The sequence below is a fragment of the Sebastes umbrosus genome, chromosome 1 (assembly GCF_015220745.1).
Source record: "Sebastes umbrosus isolate fSebUmb1 chromosome 1, fSebUmb1.pri, whole genome shotgun sequence".
In the NCBI taxonomy this organism is placed as follows: Eukaryota; Metazoa; Chordata; class Actinopteri; order Perciformes; family Sebastidae; genus Sebastes; species Sebastes umbrosus.
Window position 1 is genome coordinate 37,582,044 of NC_051269.1, and position 14,855 is coordinate 37,596,898.

General features: G+C 38.5%; 1 protein-coding gene across 1 annotated transcript; it reads left to right on the forward strand.

Annotated features, from left to right (window-relative positions):
• The first annotated feature begins 1,450 nt into the window (after positions 1-1,450).
• cyldb (cylindromatosis (turban tumor syndrome), b) lies at positions 1,451-12,128 on the forward strand. The gene is made up of 14 exons (XM_037787082.1): positions 1,451-1,605; positions 4,355-4,858; positions 5,425-5,545; positions 5,999-6,249; positions 6,337-6,505; positions 7,554-7,686; positions 7,878-7,982; positions 8,280-8,359; positions 8,489-8,555; positions 8,967-9,099; positions 9,202-9,310; positions 9,946-10,064; positions 10,148-10,355; positions 11,048-12,128. Exons 2-14 carry the CDS (start codon positions 4,421-4,423, stop codon positions 11,281-11,283), a joined length of 2,169 nt encoding a protein of 722 aa, XP_037643010.1. The 5' UTR covers positions 1,451-1,605; positions 4,355-4,420; the 3' UTR covers positions 11,284-12,128.
• Positions 12,129-14,855: the final 2,727 nt, after the last annotated feature.

The following is a 14,855-nucleotide window of genomic DNA, read 5'->3' on the forward strand; positions in this document are numbered from 1 at the left end:
AGCCATTAGGATTTCTGTCCATTTGTGACGTCACAAATATACAATATATAGACCATTACACAGTTTTAAACGTAAACATTCTAAATGTGTCCAAGGTTATTTCCTGGTTGCAGTGTATGTTAATGTCATCAGCTGACAGGAAGTAAACATGGACCCAAACTGTTGCATAGCAACGAAATTCCGTTGAAATGCACTAAAACGGAACGTTTCAGAGAGAGGGTAAATACAGCTATATTCAAGCAGACAGTATGAGGAAAATAAAGTTTTTTTTGAACATTACAGCATGTAAACATGTTCTAGTAGAAACACAAAATACAAGTATGAACTTGAAAATGACCACGATATGGGACCTTTAAGTTTGTTATTGATACAGTATTTATCACAAATTGTCCAAGCTTTCTCCCACTTCACATCCTCAAATAAGGAAAACTAGATAAAGGGACAGAAACATAACTGAGTGTGTTCCTAATTCCCAATAATTCCCAATTTTTGTTAGAGCACTTCTCTTTCAGTATTTTAGTACCTCCAATATACATATTTCCCATACAATCTTCTGAATTAAAAGGTTGCAGGGTTTCAGGGTTGCAAGGACACTTAAGATAAGATAAGATATTACTTTATTAGTCTTGCAGTGGGGAAATTTGCAGTGTACAGCAGCAAAGGGGATAGTGCAAAAAACAAGATGCATCAGCTAACACAGTAAAAAAGAGCTCAACAAAGTGTAAAAAAATATGAACCATTTAAATAGAAGGAAGTACAAAAATTACATTCATTGTTTATTTAATAGGGATCAATACAATGTACATAGACAACTTAAAAACAGCTATCTGATGCCAGTATCATAGTGCTTATAGCGGATGCTAATTTGCAACACCTGTCTGTAGAAGGGCTTTTTGCGAAAAAAGGAGATTAAAACAGGAATGGGTACAGGAAAAACAAATAAATACAATAAAGCACACATTTAAAAACATTACATGAAAAACTAGACATGAGTACATGTTTGTCGCTGAATTAAACAAGATTTGGTTGCTCTCTTAAAGGGGGTAAAGTAACTAGGTAAATAGGAGCAGTACATGCAGTATTGACAATAAACATACTATTAACAAAATTGCTCAAGTGGAAAATGATATTGCACAGTGAGAATGAAATGAGAAATTCCACCTGAAAATACCAGGTTATGGTCAGTTTTTGGTGTGTAAGTGGTCTACTGGGAGCAGTGCTGGTTGTGGAGTCTGACAGCTGCAGGAACAGCATAACAATAACATACTCCTTTTGGTTTTACAGGCATTTTGAATTTATCAAGAAATTCTTTATAATCCTCCCTTTTCTTATCAAACCTACAGTCATGTGTTGTTGCACTGAGAGTATTTCTTGTTTAAGGGCGGAGTTGTTGGACAAGTTGTCATGTGGGTGTTGTTGGTCACATGGTGAGTGTTTAAACAGCTGCAGGTTCTCTCACATCCACATTAGAGGACGAGTCATGACTGCTGGTGTGACGTTGAAGTTTGTCCCCACGTCGAATAATGTACCTGCTTCGGTCTGGGTGGGCAATTAGTGAATTCATGTGGTGTAACCGGAGTAATTGATCTTGACAACTTAAAAACAGTAAGTAAACCATCAATTTTTTTTTTTTTTTTTCAAAGGCTATACTGTCTCTGTTATGAATGTTAGTGATTGGAAATGTGTTAAAGCAGCTTAATGTTAATTTACAGAGCAGTTTGGTTTGTTTATTGTATGTTATAGTTCCCATTAGCTAGCTATACACCTCAAGTGTATATCTAGCTATTACCTGCAATTACCTCTGTTTACATTACCTTTGATTACATTTGATTTATTACATCTACCCTACCTATTTTACAAGTGCAATTACCTCTGTTTACATTACCTTTGATTACATTTGATTTATTACATCTACCCTACCTATTTTACAAGTGCAATTACCTCTGTTTACATTACATCTATTTGATATTTTTTATACTTCTAGTGTAACACTTCTGTTTATATTAATTTATTACATCTACTTTACCTGTTTTTATTTGCTTTATAACTGTGTGTGTTTTTACCTGTTATATGTTTTATCTGCCTCGTTTAGTCTTGTCAAGTGTTTGTTTTAAAGCACTGACCAGAAGAAGTGGCAACTGTGAATCTCGTTGTATTTAATACGATGACAATAAAGCTTTATATTCTATTATATTCTGTTCTAGCTCTCTTTCAGGAACGTGTGGAAATTCGAATGTTTGAAGTTCGAATAATCGAATTTCATGTGTAATTTTCTCCCAACTTTGTAATTGAGTAGCTTTTGGTTAGGTAGGAACTATTAGGCAAATGGTGTTCTGGTGAAGTTTGTTCCCACTTGGATTGATGTAATAGTTTCCAGCTGACTAATTGATGGAGTAAATGTGGTGTAACCTGTCAGTGTAATTACTCTGATGACTAAAACATTAAGTATGTACTTTTTCCAAAGGCTTTACTGTCTCTCTTATGAATGTTAGTGATTGTAAATGTGTTAGAGTAGTATAATGTTAATTTACAGAGCAGTTTGTTCCCATTTAAGCTGCTAGCTCTCTCTCAGGAACGTGTGGAATTTCGAATGGTTGAAGTTCAAATAATCGAAATTCGTGTGTCATTTTCTCCCAACTTTGTAATTAAGTAGCTTTTGGCCTGGAACTATTAGGCAATTGGTGTTTTGGTGTGTTTGTTCCCAAGTCGAATAGTGTACCTAATGGTTTCTGGGCAATTAGTTAACGTTAATTAATGGTGCAAATGTGGTGTAACCGGTCAGTGTATTTTACTCTAACGACTAAAACATTAAGTATGTATTTTTTTTAAAGGCTAAACCAACTCTCTAATGAATGTTAGTGATTGGTTAGAGCAGCATAATGTTAATTTACAGAGCAGTTTGTTCCCATTTAAACTAGCTCTTGTGTATTAACAAATGTAGTTCTAGCTAATTTTATTCACTAGAATTATGTTAAACAGGAAATTATGTTTATGACCTGTTAAATTATGTCTGAACAAGTATAAACTCAAAATCTGGAATAATTAATGTAAAAAAAAAAGTAAAAAAACAAATCACTACTGCATATTTCAGTGCAGTATCCAAAACCTCCATTGACTGATATGTTATTCATTGTGTGTAATTAATGTTCTCCCAACTTTGTAATGAAGCGAGTTTAGCCAGGAGATGTTTGGCTAACGTTACTCCTGTTGTGTCGTGTTAATTTACAGAGCAGTTTGGTTTGTTTATCATAACTTAATAGTTCCCATTTAAACTAGCTCTCTCGCAGGAACGTGTGGAAATTGTATTAACAATATTGTTATACATGCCTACAACTGTACTGTTAAACAGGAAAGTGTTTTTAATCATAATGTTTGTATGTATGTATTGTCTGACGACTAAAACATTAAGTATGTATTTGTTTTTAAAAGCTAAACCAACTCTATAATGAATGTTAGTGATTGGAAATGTGTTAAAGTAGCATAACGTTAATTAACAGAGCAGTTTGTTCCCATTTAAGCCAGCTCTCTCTCAGGAACGAGTGGAAATTCGAATGGTTGAAGTTCGAATAATCGAAATTCATGTGTAATTTTCTCCCAACTTTGTAATTAAGTAGCTTTTGGCTACGTAGGAACTATTAGGCTAACTGGTGTTACGTTGAAGTTTGTTCCCAAGTCGAATAGTGTAGTTAATAGTTTCTAGGCAATTAGCTGACGTTAATTAATGGTGCAAAAGTGGTGTAACCAGTCAGTGTAATTACTCATGACGACTAAAACAGTAAGTCCGTATTTTTTTTAAAGGCTAAAACAACTCTCTAATGAATGTTAGTGATTGGAAATGTGTTAGAGCATCTTAATGTTAATTTACAGAACAGTTTGTTCCCATTTAAACTAGCTCTCTTGGTAAATGGACTTGCATTTATATATCGTTTTTCTAGTCTTCCGACCACTCAAAGCGCTTTACACTACATGTCAGCATTCAGCCATTCACACACACATTCATACACTGATGGCAGAGGCTGCTAAGGTGCCAACTTTGCCCATCAGGATCTAATCTAAATATTCATTCGGGAGCAATTTGGGATTAAGTGTCTTGCTCAAGGACACATCGACATGTGACCCGGAGCAGCCGGGGATCGAACCGCCAACCTTCCGATTGGTGGACAACCAACCTGCTCTACCCTCTGAGCCACAGCCGCCCTGACTCTTGTGTATTAACAATGTTGTTTTAGCTCATTTATATACTAGCATTATGTTGAACAGGAAATTATGTTTATATTCTAAATTTGTGTGTAATTAATGTTCAAGTTTGGCTCGGAGATGTTTGTCTAACGTTTTTCCTGTTGTGTTGTTACAGGTCAACTGCTTCTATAAGCACACTACCTGCTTCAGAACAGTTCAAACAGACTTTATTGGTGGAAATATGGAGCCCAAAGCTCCAGGAAAGGAGAAGTTCTTCATCGTGTTACGCGGAAAGTCGAGGAAAGGCTTCTGCCGAGGATGCATCGGCCGTGTGGAGTCGTCGGATGTGCAGCGAGGGGAGATAACGGGGCTGATGTACCCCGGGGGCAGCCACGGGGGGGGCACCAAGAGCGGAGGCACCGTGAAGAGGGAGGACACGTACCCGCTGACCCGCCACCAGGCCCAGCTACTGCTCTTCGTTTCCCAGGCAAGCAAACGCCTGGAGCTGCTGTGCAACCCCCAGCTGTTCTCGGCCATCTGTGAGCTGTCTCAGAACGACCTAGTGGTGCTGAAGCACAAGAAGGGACACCTGCCGGGGCTGGTGAAGAACATGATGAAGATTGGGAAGAAGGAGGCCAAAGAAGACCTGTTCATGCTCGGCTTTGAGGTGGAGTTAGTGGTGGGTAAAAGTTGTTTGTCTGGTTTTATAATTTGTAACATTAAGGTGTTGGTTTTCTTAGAAGGTGTGCTCACAATTATCTGGTTTCTCTGACGGTATTGAAAGGATAGCCTTATCTCATTTTCGAGGGGGTCCTATAGACACAAATACAAAATTATAAAGCACATACAGACAAAAACAGCATTGCATAACATAACATACACTAAAAATACACAGATACAGACAGCTTGCTCATCCTCTTCCACCCACACCCTAGTCTTCAGCTATTTTACAAGGAAACAATGACCTGGATGATGAAATAATTACATTGGCATAAACAACAACTGAAGCAGTATGTCTTCAGGTTGATGCACAAATTTAAAATCATGAACAGGTTGATTTAAGATGAGAAAGTAAATAATAGTTGCACATACACACTAATATAACCTCAAGAAATGTATTGAAATGAGGATATTATTTAGGGTTATCTGTGTGTCTTTAGGCAACGTTATCAGTCAAAAGACTGCGAGAGCGATGTCCTTTCCATAAGAGTGCTAAGTGTTCGTTTCCCTTTGTCCTCCTTGCAGGACAGTGATAACAATTTGACATCCAAGAAACCTACTCCTCTGCCCCTGTTCAGTGCGGTAGACATCGTCCAGGTGGTCCCGTCTTCCTCCGTTCCCTTCTGGAAAGACAGCCAACGTGAGAGTGAGTAAAGTGGTCCAAGTTGCAGCATCCCTGCCTCTTCCAAAGTCAACATGTGGCATTTATAAACCACAAGATCCTTGGTGGTGGAGTTTATCAAATTAAATCCCTTAAAAAAAAAATCTTTTTTTGGTTAAAAAAAAAACAGTCATCCCCATCCCCTCCAATCAGAGAGTTGCCATTTCAGAAAACATGTGACTCCTGAGTGGGCGCAGAAGAAACGGTCCCAGTACGCAACTGGAAAAACTGGTTCTCTGGAATGTAAAACAGCAAATTCATCACATGGTCTGGCGTTTTGGCACATAGTGAACTCCGACGTGTCTATATATCTCATCTGTAGACTTGGGTGGTGTTAAACAGAGGTCAACCTGATGAGGTTAGCATGTGACAAGCCTAAAATATATGTTTTTATTTTCTAACAATCCGCCTCTGCACACCTTCCATACCTCTCCACAGGTGTAAGCAAGAAAAGGGGGATGTCCGTCAACTCCACGCCGCCGTCTGTAAGATCTTACTCACTAAAAGTGAAGGAGGACCATACAGTGCAGAATGTCTTCCATAGCCAAAGTTCAAGCCCATTTCATGCGCCTTTGGAGGTGGGATCCATGGTGGAGGTGGTGTCCAACTTGGGGATCACAGTGTACGGGGTCATCCAATGGTTGGGGGTCCCTGGAGAGAAGACTGATGACTGGGCTGGGATTGAATTGGTGAGTGACTTAACATTTTGTACAAGTTATGTTTTCTGCCAGCTTTAAGCATCTTCCTCATACCTGATTTGGTTTTCATTGTTTTAGGACTATGACGTGAACGGCTGCTCCGATGGGATATACGGAGGCCAGAGGTATTTCACCTGCAAAGGGAACAGGGCTCTGTTCGTTCCCGTCACAAAGTGCAACGCTGATAGCAGGTTCGTCTACTCCTCTACAGGAAGTGAGACCTCCAAACCCGACAACATCCCTCCAGGTTAGACACTTCTCCCAGTTTGGTGATACACGCATATACAAGTAATAAAAATGTACACACATTTAATGTTTTTCGTACAAGTGTTTTTCATGTGTAGGGCTGCACAATTAATCAAAATTTTATAAATATATTTTATATATATTCATATCGCAGGAGGTGCAATATATGTTAAAGGTGAAATGTGTGTCAAAATACCATTTTTAAATTATATATCGTGCTGCAGAGATGTCCTGGTCTACACATCATATTCTACAGGCAAAAATCACACCATAATAATTTTTATGTTTTTCAATAAAAATGAGAATAATAATGCAAAAATTATAATTCCTTCTAATGTCGCAAATCATATTGCAGTGGCAATATCAGTCAAAATAATCACAATTAGATATTTTTTTTCCAAGTTTTTAACCCTAATTTGATGGATGTTATTGGTATAAGTGTTTTTCAAAGTAAAAATGTGACTTACATTTTTTTTACCAGTGTTACATTTCAATTGTACAAAACAAAATGAAGCTTTAACTTAACGTAACATCCTTCAGAATTGTCTACTCTGAACTGTTGTTTACGAAATAGTACACTACACGACATTGATGTGCTTTTAATCAGGGTGTCAGTAACACTAATCATTTAAAGCTTTAGGCATGGGCGCCTTTCATTACTCTCATTAACTGTCATTTAACTCAACCACACTTGACCTCCTTTTAAAGTGCGGCACAAGAGTTGGAACACGAGTGGTAAAAAAACAATCCAATTTGACACACACCCTTCTGCCTCTAGCAGGAGTAGTGAAGAGAAATTATGTCCGTACATCTGTGATAGTCTTTATTGGTGGAACATTTCTGACAGTCCTGTGAACTTCTGGCTTTGGAAAAGCAGACTAATCATTAATCATTAATCATTAATCATAAAGGCCTATGTGATTGTCCAGTTGGACTGTGGGGAGAAGCTGCTGCAGAATACTACGTTTCTCAAATGTAAAGCTATGAAGAGGTCTTTGTTGAAATGCCATCTTAAGATCTGTTTTTGTATGTTTGTTTGCTGTTTTCAGTTCCTCAATTTGAGGACCCAGAGGAGGATGCACCACCTATTCCTGAATCCGAGGTCTCGTCTTTGTTAGTGGGGAAAATGAAAGGGATTCAGGGACACATTAACTCCTGTTACCTTGATGCCACACTCTTCAGGTAAAACCAGTTCACCACCCCTTGATTCTCGAGTCGCACACTGTTGCACACGCAGCTCAGATTTACTTCAATCTCTCGTTATCCAAAGCAATTTTATTTGGAGGAGATCATGTACAACTAAATGAGCATGGTGAACTGTATTCAGATAAGTGCTGAGTTGATAAAACAATGTCTTTTTTTCCTCTCTTCAGTTTGTTCAGCTCATCTGTGACCCTGGATAATATCTGCCAAAAGCCTGCTGACACCGAGCAACCCATAACCTGCACTCTTAGAAATATAGTCAACCGTCTGCGCAGGTATAAACACTGTCTTCAAGACTTTTGTTTTTCTAACGTTGTGCATTATCATTTAGTCTGCAAAACAAGAACATTATGACATTTTACATGGTCTCAACTGGTAAACGAGTACTCTCTGTCTTCATGATATGGGTACTCTTTATTCACTAGCTAACACAAAAACAGTGCATATGCTCAAAATGTTCTTACATAAGAAGGTGTGCCATTGTGTTTGCTCTCAACTGTTTTGGTGTATGCAGCTATTCCAGTGTATGAGTTATTTTGTTTGCTCACTGATAGTTCATGTATTTCCTGCAGACAAGGGTTTGTACCTGCTGACAGTGTTATGAATTTCCGTGAACAGCTTGGCTGTGACTCCTTCCGAACAGAGGAAAAAGGTACACACCCATATCTTGCAGCATGCATTGTTAAAAAAAATATATTCCAATAGAAGGTCTTTAGTCATTGCATCATGATATACTGAAGCCTACTGTTAAAGTGTTTTTAATTGCTTTGCTTCACTGCAGACCCAGAGGAGTTCATCACACTCCTCTTTCAGAAGGTGCTCTGCATGGAGCCACTGCTCAAGCTCAGGTAAGATCTTAGCCATCCAGTATTAAATATATGTGTATGCAATGTAGGGCTGCAACTAATGATTATTTGAATTGTTGATTAATCTGTTGGTTATTTTCTTGATTAATCGATTAGTTGTTCGGTCTATAAAATGTCAGAAAATGGTGAAAAATGTTGATCAGTGACCAAGATGATGTCCTCAAATGTCTTGTTTTGTCCACAACTCAAAGATATTCAGTTTACTGTCATAGAGGAGTAAAGAAAACAGAAAATATTCACATTTAAGAAGCTGGAATCAAAGAATTTTTCCTTTTTTTTCTTAAAAAAATGACAGACATTCATCGATTATGAAAATAGTTGGCGATTATTTTAATAGTTTAGCTATTGAAGCTCAATTGTAACTCAAATTCATTTTTTTATTTTTTTTTTTAGATCAAAACAAGAAATCTCTCAGGGTGCCTACACCTTCCAGATCTTTCTAGAAAAAGAACAGATGGGACAGATGCCCACTGTCCAACAGCTGCTGGACACATCCTGCCTGTCAGGTGACCTCAAGTTTGAAGCGGTGAGTGTGTGCTCCTCTTAAAAGGAAAGGAAACCCTGTGGGGGAGTTTATCATGTTTTCTTCAGTGCACTCATGTAATTGCTTTTTCTATTTGTCTCTCAGATGCCGTCCTGTCTAATAGTCCAGATGCCGCGGTTCGGAAACAAGTATAAGATGTTTTCTCACATCATCCCCTCCACTGACCTGGACATCACAGATCTCCTCTACAACTGTGAGGAACAGACGTTGTTGGCATTAGAGATGTTCCGATACCAGTTTTTCCTTCACGATTCCGATACCTGAACTCGACAGATATCGAGTACCGATCCGATACCAGTGTGATTTGAAAAATGTAATCATTATATAGTAATAACAGTAATTACGAGCTGTTTACTACTGACCATGTATGGATGTGATATGATTGCTATCTTTGGATTTTCCACTGTGAAATATTGCCAAATGTCTGACCGTGACACTCTCCACTGTTGTTGTTTGCTATCATCACGTGACAAACTACCTGCGATCAGTTCTTCTTCGCTGCTCTAAAACAGTAGTTGTCATTGGCAGCCATGATACATCCAGGGCGACAGCAGAGTGAAGGCTACTGTTTTGGAGCAGCAAAGAAGAATTGATATCTGTTTTTTACTGGGTAAATAAATGATGGTATCAGATCGGTGCATAGACTGGCATACTCGCCGGTACCCAATCCCGAATTTTTGGCAGTATCGGATGCATTTCCGATACTGGTATCGGAACAACTCTAGTCGGCATTGATTTAAATCCTATAGGATGTGAATGTATTTCTTTTTAATACAGTGTTTTTGATGAGCTTAAAGATGCTTACGGATCACCTACTTTTCCCAACAGCTCCAAGGGAATGCTTCGTCTGTGGGCATTTGGCAGAATACGAGTGTCTTCAGTGTCTACCAGATCGCAGACTGCAGCCAGGGAAAATAAAACAGTACTGCACTACCTGCAAAATACAGGTACTCCAGATGACCGTTTTAGATGTCAAGTATCCCACTGACCGAACTTGTAAATGTGTATAACTTTCTATTTGTCTTTAAAGGTGCACACCCTTCCCTCGCGGCAGGGTCACACCCCCAAAACTCTCGCGGTACCAGCAGATGTAGCCGCTGATGCTCCTGTGCCAAGACACATGATGCAGCTGTTTGCTGTGCTCTGCATTCAAACCAGCCACTATGTGTCCTTTATCAAATACAGCCCTGATGATCCTCACTCCTGGCTCTTCTTTGACAGCATGGCTGACAGATGCGGTAAGATAGATTTCAGCTTGTTTATCGTTTGAGTTAAAGGCAGGGTTGGTGGAGATTTTAGAAACATTTTTGTTATATTAGTTGAAATTCTTATTACATCCCGCCAGCAATCAATAAATCAAATGCACTCATTGCTCGTCTCAGGAATCTTCCACGAGCTACTAGTTTGACAGCTGTGAGTACTAACAACAATCATGTTCATTGTTCATTATGATATGTTTACATTCATAATGATAATTGCGGGGGAGTGGCTTTGGAGGGAGGCCCGAAGGGAAGAGCTGTCAGTGTTGCCTACTTGGCAACCTTCTCTCTAGATTTATGGCCTTTGGAGCTGGTGCTGCCAGCTGCTTTTATTGGAAAAGGGTTTGCAACACTCGGCTGGGTTTTTCAGTTGAATCATTTTTAAAAAATCAAGTGTACTCTATCGACCCTGCCTTTTAACAGGTTGTTGAGTAATACATATTTTCTTCCATTAGTCACATAATAAAGTTACCAAACAAGTAATTTTATTCTGATGTTCGTGCAAACTCTGCCTTGTTTTGTTTTCTTCTATGAAGTGGTTACCCGTGACTGCCTTATTTTCTGATAAGGCAGCCTCGAAAGTTTTGGATAAAGCCGCGCTCTGGCGTCTATGACTGGTCCTTATCTCTTCTCGAGCTGATGTCTAATCTTAAGGCCACTCTTTCTTACAGGTGACGATAAATCTGGCTACAGCATTCCTGAGGTCCAAACTTGTCCAGAGCTGGGCGACTTCCTGTCCCAGTCGGAGGAGGAGCTAGCTAGGTCGAACCCCTCCCAGGCTCCTGAACTGGTGCGCAGGTTGCTGTGTGACTCATACATGTTTTTATACCAAAGCCCAACCATGCCACTTTCAAATCCAGAGAATCAGGAGTCTTTATGTGAGGACGAGGACACCACGTTCCCATAACAGTGCCTTAATAACCTTGCATCTCTGCTTAATCGGCAGGATTTAGTGTTTGTTATTACATCCAAACAGCAGGAACTGAAATGGATGCTTGTAACATCATGGGGCGGAAGAAACAATATTGTTGAAGACAAAAACAATATAAATTTGTTGTTCAGACGTCTGACTATGAATGATTGTAGTCAAAGTTGATGTAGATGTATGAGGAGAGAAAGAATGAGCTGTAAACAGATTACACTCTGAACTCCTCATCGTTGTTACCTTGTGATTGTGATTATTTATACCAAGATTTCTTTATAGGAAATTGTGACATTAGACACATTACACATAAATGACTTCATAGTGCGTTTTTTTTTATTTTTTTTTTTTTATTGTGTCTAGTAGGTAATCGGCAAATTGGGAAATCTGATCTGAGATCTGCAAAAACTCTCACGAGACTGGCTGCCCGACGAATTCTCCTAACCTTAACTATTAGAGATCATTGCGTAACCTGAACCATCTCGCGAGAGTTTCCCTAACTTGTGGGTTCCCTTCTAGACACCACCTTTGTTTTCGTCGGTTATTTAGTAAGTTAAAGTCCCCTCAAGCAGAATTTGCAGAATTTTAATTCTGGATTGTCAGTTGTGACCTTAAACACTCACTGAAGCCTCCCAGGTCATATAAACAACATGCTCTTCTTGTGTTGTTGTTGATGGGCCGTCTCTTGAAAACTAAATGATTGAAAAGTACATGTATATACTTTGTATTGTTTTTACTGCAACAATTGCACTGTGTGCAGAATTTAAAAGGGCATATTACTGGTACTGTAATATAGTATTTTCATCAATAAAATGTAAGAAGAACTGCAGTTGGAAGTATGTGAAGAATGTTATTGTACTAAAAATCAGGCAAACAAACAGAACCACCGCCTATCATCATGTTTTTTAGCAGCTGTTTATAATGTGTAATAATACATTTTAATCTGTTCAATCAACTACATAACCAAAACCTTTTTTAATGCTAAATCTTGATCTAAATCTTATGAGTCTAGACAGGTTCTGTGAGGATAGGGGAGCCCTTTTAGGTAACATTATGGACTGCAATGCCCTCTTGTGGACAAAAATAAGTTTGCCTTGAACACTCAGATCCACCATCATTCACCCCTTTTCTTTACTACCACTATATATGCAGGTCCATCAAACCACACAAGTATGTACATTATTATCATAACCTCTGAGGGAAAGAAATATTAATTCATAAATATGATTGGCTTTAAAAAATCCCCAAAAATAATAATTATTAAAGTGTCAATCTTGAAGATTTTAATTTAAATAAATGTTAATTCACTATCTATCACCAAATGAGGCAACACAATGGTGATTGAGCCTATTGCAATATTTATGTATTTGCAGTATTAAGAAATGGGTGTCTGTGTTGACATTCCTGGAAATATGCTGTTGTATAAACACAAAAAAGGAACTACTGTATGCACACAATTTTGAAAACTTGAAGCTCAAGTTACATAGGAATATAATTTTATCTCCAGACTGACAAACTCTGAGCACAATTACTTTGTTTTCACTTAAATAGAAATTCTAAATCAATCAGGACTGAAATTTTACGGATTGCCACTTTAAAGTGCAAGCTATCATGTCATAGTTTATATATAATATAAAAATAATTTTGAAATACTGTTGTTTTTAAGATGCTGTCCTCTGTTTTCACATCAGAGTAGATAAAGTTGTTCTGTGGTCATCTGTCAGCCATAATAACACTACACATTATCATTTATAATCTAAAGAGGATCACCAAGACCAGTTGGCATGAGACTGAAACCTACTTTTTAAGGAGGTGGTTATTATTCTGAATCATACCTTTTGAATTTCAATTCACTCAACTACAGTCTGACTGTCTTTGCCTTTGAGTTGTTATATGATAGGCCTGTTAGCTCTCAAGGTTGTGGAGGGCAGGAGGAGGACGAGCTCCTGTCTGTTACGTGCCACACATTCTAGGCCTAGTCTTGATATGCATATTCACTGAAAGACATGACCATATATCTGAAGGAGACCTCTTCAGACATGATGATGAATGTTATTACTGGCCTATAAATACTTTTTTTTATTTGTATTTATTTAACCTTTATTTAACCAGGTAGTACTCATTGAGATTAAGAATCTCTTTTGCAAGAGAGACCTGGCCGAGACAGCAGCATTTAAACATACATTAAAGTTTCAGACGCCACAACATAAAACAAATGCAAAATAAATACATAGCATAATATCATACAAAACACATTAAAATCAAGTGTTTGAAGCCAACGTTAAAGTGAAATATTCAGAAACACAGACAGCTCCCGATTGACTCTGCTTCTAGGTCTTTCATTAATGTTTTTAATTCATCAAAAGTAATCAGAATTCCAAGTTTCATACTAAAAATATGTAAAGAGCCGTTCCTTCCTTTTGCTCTCAGTCACTTATAAGATCAAGTGAGTAGAAAACACAAGGGTCAAGGAAAACTTTATTATCCCCCAGGGGCAATTTGTTGTACAGTCAGCAGTACCACACAGTCATCAAACAAATACAATAAACACAATAAATAGCCTATTAAAGGCAATAAATACAAAAGCTTACAACATACAACATTACAGGGCATTGTTTAGGAAACCAATGGCAGTCGGAACAAAAGAATTTCTGAGCCTATTGGTGCTAAGATTAGGCAAACTGTATCTGCGACCTGACGGGAGAAACCTGAACTCAATAGACAGGGGACGGCTAGGATCAGCTAGGACCGGCTGAACCTTCTTCAAGGTCCTACTTTGGAATAGAGGAGCCAGGTCATTCAGGATTGTGCCTGCAATTTTGCTGCACACTTTGACTATATGCTGCAATCTGTTCCTGTTTTTGAGGGTAAGCAACCCATACCAGCAAGTAAACAAGTACACAAGTAGAGCACTGAGCCTGGAGCAGCTTGTGCTCCTCATACATGTATAAACAGTGTATGCATGTGTACCTATTTTAAAACAAATTCTCAGGCCCATTCTTACTCAACCCGTCAATCTCTAGATCTTCATCCTCCTAAATTTCTCATTAGTAGAGGTCAATTTTCGATAAGATTTAGGGGAACCAAATTATGGAGTAGCTTTTCACATCTATCAATAAACTGTTCATCTGTCAAATGTTTCAGAAGTCGCTTAAAGGGTCATTTAATTGCTGTCTTGTAATTGCTTTTCCCCATGTTGTCCATTAATCTGTTTTTATGTTGTTGGGGTTTTTTTAAATTGTTTTTAAGGGTAAGCAACCCAGGGCGGCTGTGGCTCAGAGGGTAGAGCAGGTTGTGTCCTTGAGCAACACACCTAACCCCAAATTGCTCCCGAAGGCAAAGCCATCGGTGTGTGAATGAGTATTTAGATTAGATCCTGATGGGCAAAGTTGGCACCTTAGCAGCCTCTGCCATCAGTGTGTGATTGGGTGAATGCTGATATGTAGTGTAAGGAGCTTTGAGTGGTCGGAAGGCTAGAAAAGTGCTATATAAATGCAATAGTTACATGGGTTAACACGCATGCACATGTACATATGCTTGGAGGTGACCTGATGTTA

Bases quoted from the DNA above. Each gene is read 5' to 3' on its own strand.
- cyldb (XM_037787082.1), top strand. From the start codon at position 4,421: ATGGAGCCCAAAGCTCCAGGAAAGGAGAAGTTCTTCATCGTGTTACGC. The intron at 7,983-8,279 runs GTATAAACACTG...TATTTCCTGCAG, and splicing joins ATAGTCAACCGTCTGCGCAG to ACAAGGGTTTGTACCTGCTG. The intron at 10,356-11,047 runs GTAAGATAGATT...TCTTTCTTACAG, and splicing joins CAGCATGGCTGACAGATGCG to GTGACGATAAATCTGGCTAC.